Here is a 22,872-nt window from a genome sequence, read left to right on the forward strand (position 1 = left end):
AATCATTTTTGAACAGCTCTGATAGCGTCCACGCAACAATGGTTGCTTGTGTACTGTCAAATGTTCATATGCTGCGGCCTAAAACTCACGGCACGGTGCGAAAACGCGCTCGCAGCGAAAGCGAAACATTGTGCGCAGACATGCATGCAGACGCGCAGTCGGTCACTGCAAACCCTGCATTGAAGTTTCATTCTCTTAACCTCCATTTGATGATAGAGATAGCCCACTATAAGAACATATTTCACATAGTTTGCTGCTTTTTTTTTTTTTTATTGCGCGCCGACAGCCAAACCTATGAGGAGCGCGCCGCGTTATCCCTTATACTACGCAAACGAGGCGCTTCCGACAGATGGCGACTCCGTAACTCCTCGCCCCCAATACGCCCTACTGATAGCAAATTAACTCTGGGTCCCCGTGCTTCTAAAGCTCCCTAATGTCGTCGTGACATCATGAACGATGGCGATCATTTGTTTCGGACGAGAGACGGCTTGGTAACTATGGGGTGAAGCGCAGCCTTATCTGTGCGACGCGCATAACAGACGAAACAATCGCTTGAAAATTTATTAAATTGAACTAGGAACTTAATGAGAATATGAAATGCAAATAAAAAGGATAACAGTCGAATTAACTCGGTTATGTTATTGCGTCGCGCATACAACATATCGCAAAGAAAACAATCAAGGAAAAAAATCTGTCACTCGATGCTATAAAACCTAAACGAATCTCCACATACGCTTAAAATCGAAATACTGAAGCTGTTATAACGTTCACACTATTTTACGTTACTATGCGTTTGCTATGCGCGAATGAGATTATAGTACTTGGCAGTAATGGCGATGGCAACACCGCCGCTGCGTTCACGACGACTCGAGTAAGGCGCGGCCCACATGCAAGCGTCTTGCGAGTCTAAAAGTCTGGCGCCAACAAAGTCAAAGTGTCCTGCCAGAAAAAAAAATATCCAACACTGTCCTCCAAATACAGCGAAAATGACATGTAGAAGAAACAGACAGAAATATGGTAGAGCGACCTTCATTGACATATATCTTTTGTTAATAATGGTATACTTTTGTCGCCGTTCGCGTATAGTTTTGCAATTATCAGTTCCCCAGTGAGATAACGCTACCCCAGCGTTGTCACGGGGACTCGGCCATCGCATCTTCGTTCATGCGGAACTGTTCCACGGGCAGGTCCCAGAAGGAACATTTGTCCACGGCCACCATGGGGTCCCCCTTGGCGCACCGGAATGCGTCTGCGAACTCCTGCAGGTGGCGCAGCGGTATGTTGCACCGGTCTTCGTCCGTTGCGAAATCCGCGCGCGGACTCTCGAGCAGGTCGCGGTCTTGATCTGCGGAGCACAACCTGAAGCAGTAGTTGAGGTAGAAGAGCTGCTCGCCCGAGTACTCTAGGAAAGACGCCGGCGTCCACACCCCGCGCTGCTGGAGGAACGCCCGACGCCTGTAGGCGCCCAGGACGACGCGGAGCGATGTGAAGTCAGCGACGTCCTCGTCTTCGAAAGCGGCCGAATTCGGCGCCTCTCGCGACCTGCCGACGTCGTAGGCCCGCCGGAGGCACGCCACCTTGTCCTCGTAACGTTTGCGGACGTCGGCGGACCACCAGTCCCGGAGCGCCCCGCTGGCATCCCTCTCTCTGCCGTGCGCGTCGAAGCCGTGCATCACCTCGTGGCCCACCACCGCACCGAGACCCGCGTAGTTGAAAGCCGTCCACGTGCCGTCATCCAGGTACGGAGGCCTCATGATGCCGGCCGGAATGACCATGGCATTCAGCGCCCTGTCGTACAGGGCGTTCACCGTCAGTGGCGGGAATCCGAGTTCCTCGATGCCGACGCTGTTCCCGCCGCCGTCTCGGTACGAGGACAGCGTCGCCATGACGAGCCTGGTCGAGGACCTGGCGGTCTGCAGCGACGCCGTCAGGTAGTCGCCGTGAGTCGAGAAGTTGGCGTAGTGCTGGTCTAGCGCGCCTTCGTCGACGAGGAACGCCGGCTTGACTAGGACCTCGGCCATGGCGGCCAGCTTGTCGCCGGCCGCGGCGCGCGTAACGTTGTCCATCCAGGGGACGTTGACGAAGATGGCCGCGAGCTCGCGCCTGACGTCCTTGACCATGGTCCTGGCGACCGCCTCCATCCGGGCCGTGGGTAGCTTGCTCAAGTAAGGATAGCTGGTCGCCAGGGGCATCGCTTCGGCCACGTAACTGAAACAGGCGTCGACGTAACTGTCCTTGTGGAAGAAGGTGGCCGCCTTGTAGGACGCGCGCGGAGCGAGCTGGCGAAGCACAGTCCAGCCGACGAACATGGGCACGAGCAGCGGCTTTCCCCTGTAGTTGAGGATTCTGCCGACTTGGTGCAGGTAGTGGACGTTTTCCAGCCTGAGCCTATGATCGGCCTCCACCTTGAAGTACGGCTCCGTCTGCCTGTTGATTTCGTCGACCCACGTCTGGCCTGCGACGCCAGGTATCAGTTCCGACAGGTTACGGTACGTGGGGTCGTCCGGCAGCACTTCGTCCGTCCGCAGCGAAGGAATGACCTGCGAGTCGGCGTCGGCTATGTCGGTCAATAGGTACTCGTCCCGCGAAGACCGGAAGCCCGGAAGCGCCTGGAGGTGGCTGAGGAAGAACTCCTCCAGCTTTCCCGAGTCCTTGAGCACGTTGCGCCGGCGGAGCCACTGGAACAGCTCGACGTTTTCGGCGATCTCGACAGTGGGTCGACCGCCTTCGTCCAGGTCGGCGAAGACGTTCACGATGAACATCGTGTCGATGCGCCAGGTGAGCGAAAGCTCGATGGTCGCGGCCACGGCATCGGCCGCGTCCTGCGGTTCGACAGCGGGAAACTTGGTGTAGGTTTTCATGAACTCGGCCAACTTCATCGTCTCGGACTTCTTCTTGGCCACCAATTCCTTGCACGACTCGAACAGGGACGCCGCTTTGAGAACAGCTGAGCCCCTCATCGGCGTCTTCTGCTGCGCAGACGACGACGTCGGTGGCATCCGGTGGTGGCGGTGGTCTTGTAGAAGACGACCTTCCACGTTTCGGCGCGTCTCATCGGTATTCTCTATTTCCGAGGAGACCTCGCGCGATGAGGTTCTACCGGTCGATCGTCGTCGCCGATGATTCCTGGCGGCCTCTACGAACGCGTCTCTGGCGTCAAGCAGCGCTTCGCGCTGCACCGAGTCGGCGACGCTGCGGTGCTGGCCCCTGCTGTGGTCTCGAATCCAGCCGGTGCAAACGAACCGGTAGAAATTGTCGCACGGCGCCACGGACCGAGTGATGGACTCCTCGAGCAGCCGCGTGTAGTTGACTCCCCGCCGACCGCCGGCGTCCTCGGCGGGAACGTAGAAGATCAGATACCAGGCGAGCCCGGCCACCAGGGCTACGAGGGAGACGAGCCCGAAGCCGACCATGCAGAGTTCAGCGAAGTCGGCGGTGACGAACTCGAGCTCGGTTTCGCTGGCCGAGCTGCCTTCTTCCTGGTCCGCTGCGTTCTGGGCCATGACGCGTTCCTTGCGGTGCTCCTTGCGTGTCGTTCAGTGTCAGGCTAGCAGCCGTGGCTGCACGAAATCGGTCTCTGCAGAGCCTTCGATCTGCGCGGGTCAGTTTGGTCAATCGGGTTCCTGTCTTTATATGTTCTATACGTCGCCGCCCCTATGGTAGGGTTCTGATCAATCGCACCCTTGATGTTCGTTCTCAGCGTTTATATTTAGCACTGAGACCTCATAGCCATAACAGGTGTAGGAATTTAAACACTGTCTTGTCCTGACCTGCTGGGCAACTGGCACTCTTGATAGAATCCGGTCTCGCTTTAGATACGCGTATCTTGCTCGGGGTCCTTTTTTTACACAGTGCCCAGTTTGCTTACCTCCGTATTTCGTCGCACCTGCCCAGTACAATGCTTTTGCTGTGCTCCAGACAAAATGATGTCAGTAGACCCAGCTGCGCCTGGCGCGGCCGTCAGAGTCCGTTCGAGCGTTAGGCCTAGCGATCGTCTAGCGCGCCGCCCATCGTGCTGCGTGTCGGACTGTCGATTGGCCTGTGTTGAGTAGCGGCATTTGGAGGTCGACGAGCAGAACTTGAACCTGGCTCTCGGATATGATTAGATTTTTCTCTAGGCAATCAAAGCAAAACCGAACCGACAGCCTGAATCGAACGCGGCATCTCGTGATATCTTCTTGTTCTTCTCTTACGTGCACATAACTGCAGCGCGCGCACAAGTAGCGCCACCTGGGTTAGATGAAATGTGCGTAGGGAGCTCACATACAAAAAAAAAGATGTCGCGGTTTCGTCCGGAAGGCGAAGCATCGATTGCGATAGCAAATTAGTAGAGAGCTATTCGGAGTAGGAATAGTAGTTTATCGGCTGCATAAACTTGGACACATTCGCTTACTAACTGAATTAACAAGCGTGGCGTCAGCGCGCACAAGGCAAAGCATGAATAGATCACACTCGATGACCGCAGACAACCACCGTCAAAACGCTGGCAGCAAGCGCAGCCGCCGCAGCGAGCGAAGGTTCGCGCGGTCTATCGCTTCAACGGAAACAGAGCGGCGAATACACAGCGCATACAAAGGTCAGAGGCGTGTGGAGATCGCTTTCAAGATACGGTGCGCGCGACAGCCCGCACCGGCGCAAAGTACAAGCAGAGTTGTTGGCAGAAGCCGCCCGTCCCCTTTCCCTCCCGCGCTGCCTTCCCGCTTTCCTCATTTCGCGTGGGAGATTGAGCGGCCAGTTCCCCTTGCGCCCGGTTGCAAGATACGCATTTGGTGCCGCAGCACAGCGTCGCCCCCCTCCCTCCCTCCCATACCCCCACGGCCTTTCGCGCGACGGAAGTCGCGTTTGCTCTCCGCCGTGCGTTTGATCTCCGTGATAGCGCGCGTCCCCCGCGCGCTTTCACTCGCACATACGGCGCGCGGCGACGATTTTATCGCACTTGGACTCTATACGGAACCTCACGGCGACGGCGGCAGAATTCCGCTTGAAGTGTCCATATAATTGCTATCGCAATTAAAGAGGCGCTTATTGGAGCTGCGCTTGTAAACTTGTACTCTTACTTGCGGCACCGACACTAAATTTTAACCACAGGCATTCGTTTGAAGCTGTTTGTGAAATGGTTGCCGTGCTAGTAATTCCTCATCTGCCATGGCTGCCTAGTCGCTATGGTGTTGCATTGCTGAGCTCGATGTCGCGGGTTCGATCCCGGCCGCGGCGGCCGCATTTGGATGGGGGCGAAATGCAAAAAAAAAGTCACAGGCCTGCGCGGCACACGCAGCACAGTCACAGCGTAAGCTGGTGGAGCGGCTTAAGAGTAGCTCCAATTTGGGCACCACGCACAACAGGGTCTTCGCGGCAGTCTATTCGCCTCGTTTTGACGAGAACAATCTGAACTGTCCGCCCGGCGTCGACGGTGAGCTGCGGCTTGTAATGCTCTCTGTACAGCAGTCTGCTGAGCCCGATCAAGCCTTAGTACTGCAACTTACATGTCGGGCGCGCCGCGTTTGCAGGCACCTTAACTAGATGGCGCCACCATACTGGCGGAGGCTCGGCAGCTCGGGAGCGCGTTGATTGCGCGCCTCGTCTGAATCGCATATCGTCGTCTGCGCCTGCGGACGCTGCGTTTGCAGGCGTCTTACCTAGATGGCGCCACCATACTGGCGGAGGTGAGTCGTCTCCTCCTGCCTGCTTGCCTTATATATGGGTAATTTCCGCGGCCCGGTAGCAAGCGCTTGCGTGGCTCAGTGGTAGAGTATCCGGCTCCCACGCAGCGAGCAAGGGTTCGATCCTGGTGGGAATCGGGTACTTTTTTCGTGTTTCCGGTGATAGCGGTTACGCGGCGGACGCCGGCGGCAGCATCGTCGCGGCCCGAAACGGCTATTGGAATGAGCCCATAACAGCTTAGGCTGTAAAAATAACGTGGGCAGCTTGCACTAGTGGTGCAAGGCTGGAGTAAACAGCGGAGCTGGTGATCGCCTTAGCTTTTCTTCCACGTCTTGCTAGGCTTGGCTAAGTTTTGCTAGGAAATTCCAAGTGCTGCTAGGCACGGTATTCCGAATCGGCTCGCCGCCCACCCGTAGATTCTCGCTTGGCCGCGCGACGCGCTTTAAGATGAGCGGCTTCTTCTTCGGGTGTCCGGATTCTTTGCTCGTCCCATGTCAAGGCTACATGTACTCGCCATCGAATCAACGAGATGTTCATGCTGTCGTCGCGGCGGCTCCGAGCTTTATCTCCCCGGTGACCTCACGGCCAAGCTGCGCCTCCACACTTGCCGAGGCGTGGCTGGTCGAAACCTGCCGAGCCGACGCCAGAGGCGCCTGCTGCAGTCACGGACACCGCTCGCGTTCCGCGCGAACACGGGGAAACGGGGAAACGCGAACGGCGTCGGCAGCAGCTCTGCGCGTTGTCTCGTTGGTGCGGCTACAATTTCTCTCTCGCTCTCATTTTCTCTTTCTCTCTCCCGAGCATAGCGCGCCCCGCGCGCATGCTCTCCTTCCCTCTCTTTAACGTCCCATGTCAAGGCTACATGTGCACGGCACGGAGAGGAGGCAAAGCACAGGCCGCTCCGCGAGGGGGTTGCTAGGCAACTGAGGTGACTGATCGCTCGGCGAGATTTTTTTTTTATTCAGCAGACACAATATGCCCGGCTTATCAGCTCCGCTGTTCAAACGCTCGTGTATTTAGGTTTTTGAGCATGTTAAGGAACCTCCGGTGTTATGGCACCAAAATTCGTGACACCACCATGTGGCACCTTAATTAAGATAGCATTAAATAAGGCATTCGAACCCGCAACCTTTGTGGGAGTCGAACGCTCTACCTTGGGTGGGAGTCGAACCCATTATCTGTGGTGTTAATTAAGGCTATGTAAATTAAGGCACATTTAATTAAGATAGAGGTAATTAAGGCACTCGAACCCACAACCTAGCTATGGTGGGAGTCGAACCCATGACCTTTAATGTTAATTAAGGCGAAGTTAAATCAGGCACAGTTAATTAATATATAGTTAAGGCACTCCAACCCCCATCTTTGGTGGAAGTCATACCCACGACCTTTGGCATTAAATAAGGCGAAGGTAATAAGACAGTTAATTAACATAGAGTTAATTAAGACACTCGAGCCCATGACCTTTGGTGGGAGTCGAACCCACGACCTTTGGTGTTAATTAAGGCTCAGTTAAATATATAGTTAAGGTACTCGAACGCATGACCTTTGGTTGGAGAAAACAAGTAATTTTAAGTAACACATTCGAATGAGAATGGCTAGTAATGATGATGATGATGATGATGATGATGATCCTTTGTGGAAATGGCACATACCCACCGTGGGGGATCAAAAGTAATTTAATGAATGCCTCGTGTGCACAAGCTTTCACCTTCATCTTGTGCTAAAGTACTAGAAGAGAAACTTGGGCGAGTTGGTGGGTTCTGGTGTTGTGTTCTTCCTTGTGTCCTTGTCTACCCAGCACTGTTATTTTTTCCAAAACAGGAATTATGCTAAAGTGACTGTCAACTTTTCCTCCGTAGCCTTGCATTAGATGTGACCTTCTGTGCTGCTTGTGGCCGTTTACCGCATTCGATCATGATGATGGTGATCATGGAACTGTCCGCGAGATAGACCACGCGATCCCCCAAGGAGGGTATATGAACACCGTGCAATAACGTGCCTATCCCCAGTAAGACAGGTTGTGAAGCGTTTATATTTACTTGGTATTAACTGATTTCTTGTGTCTAACCATCTTCGTGGGCCGATCCTGAAGATAGTACAGTCTATGGCACAGTGGTAAAAACCGCACGGTGTTACTGGCAGTACCGTGTGGCACGGCGAAACCACGCGGTGACAAGATGGAAAGTTCTCGCATACTTCCATCGTGACAGTTAGCTTTTGATATACCCCGACGTTGAGACGCTGCAGACGCTACACGGGGTTCCGAGCTAGTCCTCGAGGAGGTGGCACTCCAAGTACCGGTTAAAGGCACGGTGCCTCGATGACTTCCTCGCCCACCACTCCGTTCTAGGAGGGAGGCAATCTTTGACGGGGCTCTCGCCGCCAAAACCACCATTGCCATGCCCGGCTCGCGTGTTGAGACGTGAATGCTTGCCACGTTTCGATGGCGTCTGTCAGAGCGGGCACGTCAGAGCGGGCATGAGAATGGGGGTGGTTGTCTCCACCCTATACGGAGCGGCGGGCGAGGAGGACATAAAGGCACCCTATAGCATAGTGTTAAAGGGAGAGCCACCATAACACATGCAGTGCGACATAGTGCCGCAAATAACCACCGCCTCCCGAAGCGTGCTAATCGCATTCTTGGTGATGGTGGGTATGATGATGGAGGGTATGATGATGACCCCCACAGCGCATGCCCGTCCCCTCCCCCTATCTTCTCCTACGCTCCCCCCTTTCTCTCCTCATGGAATCCGGAGCGGCGCGCACGACAGGTGGTGCGACAGCTGCATACTCCGCTGGGGGCGCCACGGTAGTTCCGCGGTATGAAAATGACGGAGCGCGCGCGCCTCATTCTCTCTCCTGTGCAGGGCCGCGATGAGCGCTCGGGCCGCTGCGCCACGAAACCATCTCCCACTCAAGCTAACCATCTCCCCGCTGCTTCGCATCCACACATGGTTCCCTTTAGCGGGAGATGGAGTACTTTTTTTGTGACTCGTACTCCCTGAGGGGATAGGCCAATAATCGGGACATTCTTGGACAGGAACACTGGTTGGTTCTTCATAAATTTTTATCTTCTAAACTTCTTTTATTCACTTTATGCAAGCTGCGCAATTCTTGGGCGTCATCCGCTACGGTGGGTATGCGCCACTTTGTGTGGAGGAAACATGCTCATCGCCATCATTATTAATAACAACTCTCGAAGGCAAGCAAGCAAACAACAGTGTGTCATTTAATGCATCAGGCTCTACATCTACATCGGCCTATGTTGTGTTCTCGGTAGGACAGCTAGATATTCTCATAATAAATCTGTCTCGGCGTTGCAGGTGAGCGACTGGCAGGTGGACTACCACACCCCGGGCGGCGTGGACCAGGACGGATGGCAGTATGCGGCCGACTTCCCCTTCTCATACCACGGCGCTAAGGGCATCACTGACTACGTGCGCCGGAGACGTTGGTTCAGGTGAGCGAACGGAGTGTTACCCTCCTCCTCACATCTGCCGTGACTATTACCGCGGGTCATTGACACTTACTACATACATGTCCTTGCTTACACATCTTTACTTACACGTCTTTTCATGAAAAAGAGCACCATAGGCGACTTAATGTTCAAAACTGGACTGTGGCAGGAATCCGTCGGTTGCATTTAGAGCAACGTCGTGGAACTTATAAATATAATGTTAGTGTTATATCATGCAACTTGCATGTAACTTAGCAGGTGCGCGAGATATTTGAGGCTCTCGTGGGCGATGTCATACTCCGAGAAGCAGCTGCTCCTGACGTGCCTTAAATGGTACAGTGAAACGTTTTGGCGTGCAGTCAATTACATCAATGAAATGATTTAGTTTTATGTGTTTTCCGTGCCATTCTTACGAAAGCAATAAGGATTCCATATGATTTCCACTAAGAGTTGTTCAGGAAAGAGGCGGAATTGTTGGACTGCATGCGTGCTTGCGTAACGTTTCAATAGGGCGGGCATTCATTCGCGTTCACGCTCGCTGTACACAATGTTATCTTTGTTGTTATTGCGATAGCTATTATATGAACAATCCAGGTGCATTTCTGCCGTCGGCGTCGCCGTGATGTTCCGTGTAAAGTCCAAGGGCGATAACATTGTCGCCGCGCGCCGTATGCTATATATGCGAATGAGAGCGTGCAAGGGTAAGCGCACCATGGTGGCTCAATATTGCGCGCACAAAAGAGGAAAGCCGAGGAAGCGCACGTCTACCGTCACGCGCAAGGTACCGGGGGAGGGAGGGGGCGTCCTACTCTGGCGCGGCCGCGCCGGCCCTATCTTGAAAGCGATCTGCGATGGCAACAGAGTGCGCCGAGTGCTAATAGCTTCGCGTGCGCTGTGTTCCCGCCGCTTAGTTTGCATTGGAGCGAGAGGCAGCACCATGATCAATTCGCTCGCTGCTGCCACCACGCTTTCTCAGTCCAGCATTTTGACAGCGAGTGTGCGTGGTCACCGAGTGATATGTGTTCATGTTTGCTTGTGCGTGTGACACCATGCTTGTTAATTCAGTTATTAAGCGAATGTTTGCAAGTTTATACGGGCGATTATACTACTATCCTTACTTCGTATAACTGTCTACTAATTTGCTATCGCAATCGATGCTTTGCCTTTCAGGCGAAACTGCGACTTTTTTGTTATTTTTTGCTTTTTAATTTTGCAAAATGTTAGCTGTTCAGCCCGAAGTTTTTTAAGGAAAAATCGTAGCCTGTATAGCATGTGAACCCAAGGCAGAACGGTCATGGTTAAGGGAGCGCTCGCGTGCAGTTCACGGCCTTGTCAACTTGCGCGGGGGTTAATACTTGAGCTGCCGAAGTTGCGCGGTCGATCGCATTTGTAATTGCACGCGATAGTTCGAATCTTAAAGGCGGTTCGTACTTGAGCTGCTGAAGTTGCGCGTTCGCTCGTGTTTCGTACTTTCGCGCGAGCGTCTGGATCTTCGCGGTGGTTCGTATTTGAGCTGGTGAAGTTGCGCAGGTCGCTGGCGTTCGTACTTTCGTGCGTGCGTTCGAATCTTCGCGGCGGTTTGTACTTGAGCTGCCCAAGTTGCACAGTTGCTCACGCTCGAATCTGCACGGGGGTTTGTACTTGAGCTGTTGAAGGTGCACGGTCGCTCGCGTTCATACTTGCGCGCGAGAGTTCGAATCTTCGCGGCGGTTCGTACTTGAGCTGCTGAATTTGCGGATTCGCTGGCGTTCGTACGTGCACGAGTGCTCGAATCTGTGCCGCGGTTCGTACTTAAGCTGCTGAAGCTGCTCATTCGTGATGGTTCGTACTTTCGCGCATGCGTTCGGATCTTCGCGGTGGTTCGTACTTGAGCTGCTGAAGTTGCGCGGTCGCTGGCGTTCGTACATGCGCAAGCGCTCGATTCTGTGCCGCGGTTCGTACTTGAGCTGCTGAAGTTGCGTGATCGCTCGCATTCGTACTTTCGTGCGTGCGTTCGGATCTTCGCGGCGGTTCGTACTTGAGCTGCCCAAGTTGCGCGGTTGCTCGCGCTCGAATCTCCACGCGGGTTTGTACTTGAGCTGTCAAAGGTGCGCGGTCGCTCGAATTCATACTTGCGCGTGAGAGTTCGAATCTTCGCGGCGGTTCGTACTTGAGCTGCTGAATTTGCGGGTTCGCTGGCGTTCGTACGTGCACGAGTGCTCGAATCTGTGCCGCGGTTCGTACTTAAGCTGCTGAAGCTGCTCATTCGCGGTGGTTCGTACTTTCGCGCGTGCGTTCGGTTCTTCGCGGTGGTTCGTACTTGAGCTGCTGAAGTTGCGCGGTCGCTGGCGTTCGCACGTGCACAAGCGCTTCGAATCTGTGCCGCAGTTCGTACTTGAGCTGCTGAAGTTGCGTGATCGCTCGTATTCATACATCCGTGCGAGCGTTCAGATCTTCGCGGCGGTTCGTACTTGAGCTGCCCAAGTTGCGCGGTTGCTCGCGTTCGAATCTACGCGGGGGTTTGTACTTGAGCTGTCAAAGGTGCGTGGTCGCTCGCGTTCGTACTCGTGCGGGAATCCGCGCGGCGGTTCGCACTTGAGCTGGCGAAGTTGCACGGTCGCTCGCGTTCGTACTTGCGCGTGAGCGTTCGAATCTGCGCGGCGGTTCGTACTTGAGCTGATGAAGTTGCCGCGGTTGCTCGCGTTCGTACTCGCTTTTTAGACGAGCTGCGAGGTCAGTTTGTGGTAGAGAGCTGAGTACTGCAGTCACTGATGAGCCTTTGTACTGCTTTTTCCATATTCCGAGCCGCTCCTTTCATTTTTTTGTTTGGTACTTCATAGCACTCTTTAGCTTCCACAACAATGTAGCTTTGTTGAATCGGCGTGGTCGAGAGGAATAGCAAATGTCATGGAAACAAAGGCAAAGCAAAAAAATAAGACCCACAATTTATTAAAAATTCCGGTCTACTTAGATTTAGCCGGCCATTAGGAACCCTCGAGTAGTCGAAGTTCAAGTGGTCGAAGTTCATGTGGAGCCCTTGACGAAATGACGAAAACATCTTTCAAAACCCTATGTTTTGCTTCAGGGCGTTCTAAGCTGTCGAACAATTGCCTAGTCCGTAGACCGATCGACCAGCCACTTAATCAGTCACTTAATCAGTCACTCAGTCAATCGACCAGTCAACTCCGTCCCCCATTTATTTGAATCTTTTGTGAAAGGACAAACCTATTCAAAAGAGCTTCTAGTGCAGCCGCATGCACTTCAAACTTTCCGAAAGTGCGCAGTACATGGGTTGCAGATTGGTCTAATTCGTACATGTTTACTGTGTAGAATGGTAGCACGAACTGAAGGAACACCGGATGATGAGACGAAGACGAGTGCAAGTGCTCGTTAGTTGTCCGTCTCATTGTCCGGTGTTCCTTCAGTTCCCACTATGCCATTCAGCATAGCGAGTTGTGAGGGACACCCTAGTGGTGGGCTCTGGAATAATTTCGACCACCTGGGGTGGTTCTTTAAAAACAGTTCCACCTAATACCAACAAGAAAATCAAATGAATTGAAAAATACAACCATACATAATTTTTTTTTGCCGCTGTCTTCATCATGTCCGGGAGCAGGCTTTGCCGGCTGAACACGACCGGGCCCTGGGTCGAGGTGGAGCCGATGCCCCTTCGAGACGTGTCGCTGTCGCTCGACGCTAGGCCGGGTCACGTGGGTGAAGGAGGCGTGGCCCTGTGGGCAGTGTCTTCCACCGGGGAGGCCGTCTACCGAAAGGGTGTGACACCCGATTGCCCACAGGTGGGCTTCTTCTTGTGCTTCTCATTTTGAATGAATAAGTGAATGTTCTTTTCTTTCTTCCTTTTTATGGCAGCTGCTGTAAATGCCCTTTAATATGAAGGAAGAAAGTGAGAATGGTAGGCTTGAAGAGTAGGCTTTAGATCATGGTCAACTCTGATTTTTCTTTCTATACATGAGAAATTCAGAAATGATCCGAGACAGCCGCTCAAGGGATTTCAAATAAATTCACTGCATTATAGAAAGCTGAATTCTGCTGATAGTAGGAGACAGAATTTCGAATTGGGGCCTCAGTTTTCACAAAAATTGCCAGAAGTTGGTAAGTTTTAGGGATGTTGAAGCAAAGCTTACAAATCTGTTATTTTGTAACCAGAAAAATTGGATACATGACATGCTTACGTGAACTTGGTGCATTGTTTATGAAGGTGTTGCGAAAGGTCTACTCACATATTAGTGGTATACAATTCAGAGTGACGTACTATCCAGAGAAGTGATGTGCATCAGTTTTGTTCATTTGAGATCTTTCGAAAGGTGCACTCCACAAAATTGTGATGTTGTCTTATGCTGGTGAGTTGGAGAGTTGAAAGGATGATGCTTGTTTTCTTTCTTTAATTTTGCAATTTTCAACAAATTTTGTAAAGAGATTGATATCCTAAGGAAAGAGTCTACTCTTTACTGTCAGTAGATTTAAACTTTTTCCTTTAAATGCAGCAAAGCTCATTAAATGCAATGCAGCGAATGCCGAGGAAACTTACTGTTCTTATACGTATTTAAATAAGAGCTCATAAGGTATAAAGCTTCCTCCTAAATCAAAATGTTGATTTCAACACTCGATAGGATTGGGTTTTCTCTCTTATACCTGGCAAATTATTTTAAAGTTGGTTCAGCTCTTACATAGTGAAATCATTTCTGCACTTCAAGTACATTTTAGTGGGGAAATTGAAGTTTTGCCGAATAACAGACTGGCCAGCTTTGATTTTATGCTGGACCCACATCTTCGACGATGATGATCATGCATTCTTCTTTTGATCGCCTTTGATGCTGGCTAGGGCAAGGCATGGATGCATGTGGCGACTGAGCAGCAGTTTGAGTCCATCAGTGTTGGGGCCCGGCACCGTGTGTGGGCGATTGGCCAGGATGGCTGGGCCTATGCGCGCAACGGCATATCGGACGAGCGACCCACGGGTGAGCAGCCACATGCAACTTAGTTGATGAACTTGTGCATGCAAATGTTTTCTTGAGCAAGGTCACTCTCGTTTTCAGTGAAAGAAAAGTGCTCTCTGGTCAAGCTTGTAATTTACTTGTCGAAGCAAGTGCAGTACATGTTGTTCACATGAATACAGTAGAACCCTTTTGATTCATTTTTCAAGAGATCATGGAGGAAAAAGTGTAACAGCCAGATAAATGCAACAGTGAGGAATGGCGCAGATTGCCACAGCAACGTTGGAAACAGCTCTGAATGGCTTCCAATACAGTTATTAGATGTCTTTGCGCTCGTACTGTGACCAGGGACCGCGTGCGCGTCCTTGCTTAATTAAGGGACACGTATGATGTTCCATGGCAGTCGCCTCTTCCCACTCTTGATATGCTTCACTGCAAGATTTTGTATATGCTTCACCCCATAACATAGCTTTATTGTGGCAAAACTGACTAAAGGGAACCGGCGAGTATGCAATGCAAATAAGACCCTTGCAGGCCTCAAAATAATTGTTGCCTGCACTCGGCAGATTTGGCCACGTGTGTGTGGTTCCTGGTAGGTTTTAACCTATGCACACTTTTTTGAGTGCTTCGCCAACTGCTCTGTGCACATTTTCTCCTGATGCTTGTACAGCGCCTGGCTTGTGCATCGTATTGGTCACTTGTTGTAATGTATCAGTTGCTTGTTGCAACGAATCGGTCACTTGTTGCAAAATACGGATCGCTCGTTGCAATGCACCGGACATTTGTTGCAACTGTGCGAGAGCGAATTTCCCTTCGCACCACTAAATTTACATTACAGAATAGCGACATATCAAATGGGAACATAGTACATGAGAGTCAGTGGGATATAGGTTGGGACCATGACAACACCATGTAGCAGTTGGGAAAACGCAACAGCAAGGAGAGTATCAACGGGATTCCACTGTATTACACGAAACACTTCATGCGTTTCTATGCATCTTTACATGACGCACATATGTGGTCTTTTAACAGTTCATGTGTCCTTTGTGTTCTCACATGAAACACATGCTGTCGCACTTGCGGTTCTGTGTATTTTCACATCATATAGGTGTGTTTCATGTGTTTTTCTTGTGAAAAGCTCTTGAAACACATGCGGAATAGCAAGAGTTAGTCAACTGCTCTGCCATTACAAAATCAAGTTCGTTCTGTTTAAAAAGAATGAGTGAAGTTGTAGCACCTCAGGGAATTAGAATTATGACTTTGATGGTCAAGTATCTCGCAGCATTTGACAAAATTTCTAAACTTGAAGTTTTGAACAAGCTGTTGTTTCTGCTGCTTCATAATGAAAATGAATTGCAGTGCCAATTTTAAGGAGTTTGTGCTTAATGTAACATCACAGTTGTCTGTACTCTACATGTCTGTAGACTCTGGCATCTAAAGGCAAGTTATGCAGTCACAGAAGACAGCTGCACTTCAAGGACTCTAAGCCACAGCGTATGCGTGCTGAATGAAACTTCTTGTAAAGTTGAGGTCTAAAAACCAACAGTTTTGTCGTGGCCTATGCGCAATGGTTGGAATCGGTGGAGGTGCTGCAATATTGCCAGACAGGTACAGTGTCATTAGTTTTTAAGAGAAACACATTATCACCTTTCTTGATAAAACTTCAGCATCTCTTCCACCTTAGGAACTTGGTCTATATAATGCCTAATGCAGATATTTAGTAACAAGTGGCCAACTGCCAGGCTTTCACTTTAGACTTAAGCTTCTAATCGGCAATTAAAGGCTAAGATTCCTCTCCTAAAGTGGACAGGCAGTGCTAGCAGTCATTAGTATTCGAGTGCTCATAGTTGATCAAGTTTGGTTTGAAGTATTTCAGGTTAACTCATAATTTAGGTCTGCCTGATGGTTTATATTAGTTAGTTCATCAGGTTGACGACTAATGAGGCTGCAAGCCCATGCAATGAAGAAATACAGCCTTTCTACGGCTTGCCCATTCTGACAGCTTATGTGTATTTGACTTGAGTACATGGGCGTGTATGGCTAGCCGGTGTGCTACAGTGGTTCATTTTGCTTGATTTTACAGTCTTAAATAACAGCAATTTTTGTATGGCCTGCTATTCTTCTGTTCTCTAAACCACAATATGCGAGGTGTGTTCAAAAAGAATCTGAACTTTTGCTATAACACCTTTACTGCTTATGGTACAACATTTTAAGTGCTGTCCCCTTCAAAGTTGTCCCCTCTACTGGCAATGCACTCCTTCCCATCTTTTCTTCCATTTTTGGAAAGCCTCCTGGAACGCACTTTCTGGAATGGCGTGCAGGTCTCTTTTCGCATTGTCCTGGATCTCCTCTACGGTTTGAAAACGACGTCCTTTGAAGGTACTTTTCAGCTTGGAGAATAGAAAAAAGTCTGCTGGGGGCTAGGTCCAGAGAACATGGTTGGTGGGGCGCAACAGGAGTGTGGTGTTTAGCTAAGTAGCTGCGGACAAAGAGCGACGCGTGAGCCGGGGCATTGTCATGATGCAACATCCAAGCCTGATTTTCCCACAATTCAGGCCTCTTACTGCACACAGAATCTCTCAAACGTCCTAGGATTCTCTGGTAAACTTCTTTGTTGACCGTCTGACCATGTGGCACAGATTCCTGATGGACAATGCTTTTGCAGTCAAGAAACACAACCAACATCACCTTCATTTTTGACCGACTCATACATGCTTTTTTTGGACAAGGAGAACCTTTGGCCACCCACTGCGATGACTGCACTTTCATTTCAACATCATAGCCATAAACACATGTCTCATCGCCTGTTATGATGTTCTTACGAAAGTTTTCATCGTCATTGGCAGCGGCGAGCAGTTCCTGGCTGATTTCAACGCGGGTCTGCTTCTGTTCCGTCAGTCAACAAACGCGGCACGAATTTTGAACTGACACGACGCATCCTAAGTTTGTCACTCAAAATTTCATGACATGATCCTACGCTGATACCCACTTCGGCAGCGACTTCTCGAACAGTCAAACGACGATTTCCACGAATCACAGTTCGAACTCGCTCGTCGTGGTCATCATCTGTGGATGTGGAAGGTCGTCCAGGCTTGGGATCGTCACAGACCGACATTCTTCCGTCTTCAAAATGCTTGAACCAATCATAGCACTGCTTGTGACTCATACAGTCCTCCCCGTATGCTTGGCTAAGCAACTGAAATGTCTCTGTAAAAGTTTTCCCAAGTTTGTAGCTGAACTTCACACACACCACGCTGTTCTTCCAATTCCTTCATTGTCACTTTGGCACCAATCCGAAGAACAGCTTGTTCATGTGCTCACTTCAGCGGCTGTAGCTCGCCAACTAACGGTCAGAGCGAAACGGGGCAAATGGCAGTTTGTTGTCTAAACCTGCCGCTACATGCGCTCAGTAGCGGCAGCACGCTCCCTCTGCCGGTTGGCGCGCTATTTCAAAAGTTCAGTTTCTTTTTGAACACACCTCGTATAGGGTCATACACTTCTAAGAGGAAGACCGCACTAACACTCATATGCTCATAGCCGAAAATATGAAATGAAGGCCTGCAGATTCATCTTTCATTAATGGATATCTGCATTATCTTTATAGTCGGCCGCTTTTTACTCCATAATGTAGAAGAAAGTTTGAATTTGTATCAATTTGAGTACTGCAGTGTTTCCTTTATGACCTTTTTTGTGTCCACTTTCATCTGTTGAACGAATAGTAGCAGTCACCTGTTAGTGTGTTTGTTTCTGCACCCAAGTTGTGACCTGCTCCTGCTTACTCCACTTGTTTGTTGTAGTATCAGCAAGTTATCATTTGTAGGAAGAAAGAAGAATCTGAATGTTTTGTTTTAACCCTCATTTTACAGGCACTGCTTGGTTCCACATAGAGCCTCCGTCTAGTAGCACGACACTGACAAAGGTTTCGGCTGGGAATGCTACCGTATGTGCCATCGATGCTTCGGGCAAGCTGTGGCGTCGTGCCGAAGTCATGGACACCTTCCCGGAAGGCACTGTCTGGACCTTGATGTCAGAAAATGTTCACTCTGTCTCTGTGGGCCCTGACGACCAGGCAAGTGGCTGTGGAGCAGTGCTGCCAATCCTAGAGAAATTTCCCTAGATCTAGGGATTTTAGGTTTTGTTTAGGAAAAACTTTTTATACCTAGAGAAAATTTGTGAAGGAAAGAAAATCTTGCAATGCAACATCATTTAAGCTTGAGTGCAGCGACTTCATTAGTTAGATTTATAAAAATGAGCTTGGCAGTAAATTTAAACTATACTTTCGCAGTCTATCTGCATACCAAAGCAAGCTTATTTCTACAAAAAGTATATTGGCAAAGTGAACAACTGTACAGTCAAACCTTGATATAATGAACCTCGATTTAACGAAATTCGCGATGTGACGAACTATTTTTATTTCTTCATTATAGTTCTATTGAATTAACGAAACCTCGATTTAACGAAATTCTCAATATAACGAAGTTTTTCACTGTAAGTACAACTTCGTTATATCAAGGTTTGACTGTATCCTAAAGAAACAAGGTAAATCTAGGCAATTTCCTTATCCGATTTAAGGGAAAGCTGGCTTCAGAGGTTGGCAGCACTGCTGTGGAGAAGCCTCCTCCTCCCCTTCCTCCTAGACAAAAAGCTATTACTCCATTTCATACACAGCCGTGGATGATACAAAGGCTGCAAAGACTTCTCATTACTTGCTTTCGCAACCAAGAACTAGTCAGTCACATACGAAAGAAGTATATAGGTATCAGTCAATGTAACATTAAGTCTCATACCTCTGTGCCCCAAAATATAAGATACTTATTACATGGAAGGCGACTGCAAACTTGAATCCACCACCAAACGAGTGCAGTGATATCTTTCAATGACCAGCTGACCAGGACATAGTACATTGCATACTAGAAGCACAAAGGTATACCAACAATATGTGATTTGATGTAACCTGACAATATGGCCTTTTGCCCTCTAGTTGTAATAGTATATGAAGTAGGTACCATGTACACTTGTGTAAGAGTCGCACATTTTTTTAGAATGCGACGAGCGGCTGCCCTTACACGGGAACAGACCACTTGGTCTAATTTTTCCCGCTACAAGTTCTAGGGACTTGCACCCTTTCTCACGGAACAGCTCTCTCGATTTGTTTGTTGGGGTGAGCTCCTCTTTCTGCTTCAGCCACTGACATACGCACTTGTCGTCAACAGAGAAGTTGCGGCTGGCTGCTCACTTGCCGTGCTCTTTGGCATACACAACAACTTGAGCTTAAATGCACCATTGTACACCATCAAATGCTCCCTCACCATCGCGGACTCCAAGCATTTGACAGATGAGCCAAAGGAGCTCGCTGAGCTGGCTGTGCAAACAAACAGCACAGAGAAAATTGGCATCGGCAGATAAAGTGCAACTCTCATTAGCTAGCGAGTGTGCACGGCATCGGCGCACCAAACTCAATCGCTTCCTAGTTGGATTTTCTTTATTCCAAATTTTTGGCTGCTAAGTTCGAGGTACAGTGTACACACAGGTGGGGGCCCTTACTCGAGATTATATGATATTCCACATAAAGCCTCATAAGATCTACAACTGCTCTGCAAAATGTTTAGAGTCAAGACTTCCATGATTGCACTACTTGCATAGCTTTCACAGCATTACCTGCTAAATATAGCTGCAGAGAACTGTTCTTGCACTGGGCACATTGAAGGCACATTGAAACTCCGTCAACACTGATGGAGTTTCTTCATTTATTGCAGGCACTTTATTCACATGTGCAAGTTACGGGGTATAACAGTGCAGTCTGCCTGCTAATTAGAGGTAGCAACCAAGCTCTCTCTGGGGCTGCTTTTAATTTGTGCAAAGCGATCATCAATGGTCAAACAAAGGACAACGATAATAAACTTATTTTTCCTTTCATTTGGGTACGAAATGTGTCACATCCTCCAGGGTCTGTAGCCGACTAGGCTAGTGTGGGAATGGTTATAAAAAGGAAACTACAGAAGGATCCGTAGCGAACGGAAGAAAACAAGGTATTTCATAACCATGCATCAGGGCCCTAATAAAGACAAGTCCCCTTGCAGAAACATAGGCTCCAGCCTTCAGCATCCCTTGTATCACCACTGTTTGATCAGGTACAGTCACAGTCTTGTTTCACTTTGTGCAAGCACCTTGAATATTGGAGGGATATCACTGTCACCAGAAATACTTTGTGGCCTCTTTTCTGCAATGAAGGTAGTCTCTGCTGCTCATTTCTGTCCATATGCCATGATCAGAAATATCGCTGCCCCCATGGAATGTCACTATGCGGTGTTGTACTGGCCTTTAAAAGGAAGCTTTAGCTTGGGGCCAATTCTGATTTCCCTATTCAAGTACGCATGTAAAATGAAGAAATGCTTTTATGAAACAACCTGTGGAGCGATTTGAATTAAATTTGTTGCATTGGAGAGAGAAAGTTACGTTCTAGCATCCTCTGGGATGCAGATATATACATATTTTTAATACATTTTTTTACAAAAATTGCTGAAAATTGCTAAGTTAAGAAAGTTTAAGCACAATGCTTACAAACTTGTGATTCTGTGCCAAAAACTTATTGCAGTTTTGTAAGCTCAATCTATTAGCGCATCTCAAGCGAACAAATGTGATACATAAATTTATAGCTTATGGGAGATTGTTAAAATGTTTAGGAGCGTTTTGCAAAATGTGCGATTCCCATATGAGTGGTATATTTTAGAGCGATGTATAACATACTTGTGTTTTTCCATGTTAGATGTATTATTAGGTGCAGTTTACAGAATTGTGATGTCATTGCTTATTGCTTAGTTACAGAGTTGTAAACTTGATACTTGAGTTTCTTTCTCGATTCTTTAACCTTTCATGAATTTTTCAAAAACATTCATAGCGTAAATTGAAAAGGCGCTTGCTACAGTCACTAGATTTTAACTTTTCCTTTCAAATGCAACAAATCTGATCAAAGTTGTTGCAGTGGCTGTCGAGAAAACTATTTCTCTGTTTCCATGCACTATATAGATAAGAGCCCTAGAGCTAAAGCTCCCCCTCATTGTAAAGTGGTATTATGCAGTGATAGCTGTTATGTGATTTTCTCTTGCTGCGAACAGCATGAGGACACAAGGACAATAGTCATAGTCATAACAATAGTCATAGACAATAGTCATAGCTGAAATCAGCTGCCCAGGTTTGCAAAGAGGTGCGCAGGTGTGTCAAAGTTTACTTGGATTAGTCATGAGGTCAGGACAATGTCATCAGAAGGTAGTCACAAGTTTGATGCAAAAAACATAAATGTTCTTCAAGGTGCTTCACTGGTGTGGCCACGGGCAGCAAACCTATTGTTTTACAGAATTCGAGAAAAAAAACATTGTTTCATTGTTCGTGTCACGTGTAATTCCTGCTCCCAGTTGGCACCTATGAAGTTTGAATATAAAAAGAAGTTACAGTTTCGCTCTACAAGCGAAGCATTGATTGGGATTGCAAATTATTAGACATCTATACGAAGTAAGGTTGGTCGTTTTATCAGCTGCATGAACTGCGGTTAGCATTCGCTTACCAACTAAATTAACAAGCATGTCACGTGCACACATGCAAACACGAACAAATCTCACTCGATGACCACGGATGCGCGCTGTCGGAATGATGGCGTGTTGAAGAGCGGCATCAGTGGCGAGTGAATTGCCCTTTGTGCTGTCTCTCGCTTCAACGCGAACTAGGCTCGCACGAACTCGGCGCACACAAAGCCATCAGCTATATCCAGTCGGCTAGCCGTCGAACCCAGTGCAGATTGCCTCCCAAGATAGGACGTGGCTGTGCTCAGCCACCGCAGCTGTAGTAGAAGAGGAGATGCACACTAATATCCCCCACTTATCCTAGCAAGCACACATCTCCCTTCTCCCCCCCTCCCCCTCTTGCGCGCATTCTCCCCACCTTCCTCCCTTGCGAGCGTGAGAAGACATCGCCGCATCAAGCCACCATACTTGGCTCACCCTCATAAGCTATCGCTCACGCCTACGGCATACGGCGTGTGGCTGCGATTTTATCGCACTGGGACTTTATATGGAACATCACAGCAACGCTGACGAAGAGGGAAGAAATTCGCCTGGATTGTTCACTAAATTGCTATTGCAGTAAAATATCTGATATATAGAGTTGGAAGAGTTTATAATAACATGTGCTTGTTTCTTTACATTTTTTCTCCTGTGACCCAGGTATGGGCTGTTATAGACGTCATTCGAAACAAGAGAGTCCTTCTCAGCCGAGTTCTAGCAAGGCGGAAAGGCATCACAGAAGAAAACCCCATAGGAATGGAATGGGAAACGGGATATGGGGTAAGTCTTTATGCTTCTTAAAGGGACACTAAAGGGGAAGACTAAATCAATGTACACTTGGTGTTCTTTCAACACTCTATTTGAGTTAATTTCGCAGTAAAACTTTGATTACTAAAGCTGAAAATAAAGAGCAAACTTTCACTTTTTTAAATTTTGCTCTGAAACTCAAGTGAGGATACGTCCAGTGTGATTTTACGGCTTTCAATGTACTTTATATATTTGAGCTAGTTTGGCTCAATGAAACTTCTATAAACTTGTTAAGTGGGCTGTAAGTCTTTGGCTCTTTCATAATATTACAGTGTAGCCCATCTTTAACCTACAAAAATTTAACTATGCCTTAGCAGACGTCAAAATATATTGCGTCACAGCAGTCTTATGCAGAAACTCCAAGGCGACGCTGATGCCTCCAGTTTTTAGTGTTTTGCATCTTTTGTGGCTTACAAGCCTCTTATGGTAAGAGTGGCCTTTTGGTACCACAGATGGG

General features: G+C 48.8%; 2 protein-coding genes across 2 annotated transcripts in view; one reads left to right on the forward strand and one right to left on the reverse strand.

Annotated features, from left to right (window-relative positions):
* LOC119454005 (tectonin beta-propeller repeat-containing protein 1) overlaps positions 1-22,872 on the forward strand; it is a gene marked incomplete at its 5' end in the record, with an annotated part of 77,616 nt that overhangs the window by 49,013 nt on the left and 5,731 nt on the right. Inside the window, 5 exons of the mRNA XM_037716023.2 lie at positions 8,985-9,121; positions 12,714-12,894; positions 13,941-14,076; positions 17,919-18,121; positions 22,269-22,388. Coding sequence (XP_037571951.2) covers positions 8,985-9,121; positions 12,714-12,894; positions 13,941-14,076; positions 17,919-18,121; positions 22,269-22,388 — 777 coding nt within the window. The remainder of the gene's footprint in view (positions 1-8,984; positions 9,122-12,713; positions 12,895-13,940; positions 14,077-17,918; positions 18,122-22,268; positions 22,389-22,872) is intronic.
* On the reverse strand, positions 1,077-4,155 carry LOC119453075 (neprilysin-1). The gene has a single exon (XM_037715067.2). The coding sequence runs from the start codon at positions 3,501-3,503 to the stop codon at positions 1,134-1,136; it is 2,370 nt and encodes a 789-aa protein (XP_037570995.1). The 5' UTR covers positions 3,504-4,155; the 3' UTR covers positions 1,077-1,133.

Source organism: Dermacentor silvarum, chromosome 5, assembly GCF_013339745.2.
Source record: "Dermacentor silvarum isolate Dsil-2018 chromosome 5, BIME_Dsil_1.4, whole genome shotgun sequence".
In the NCBI taxonomy this organism is placed as follows: Eukaryota; Metazoa; Arthropoda; class Arachnida; order Ixodida; family Ixodidae; genus Dermacentor; species Dermacentor silvarum.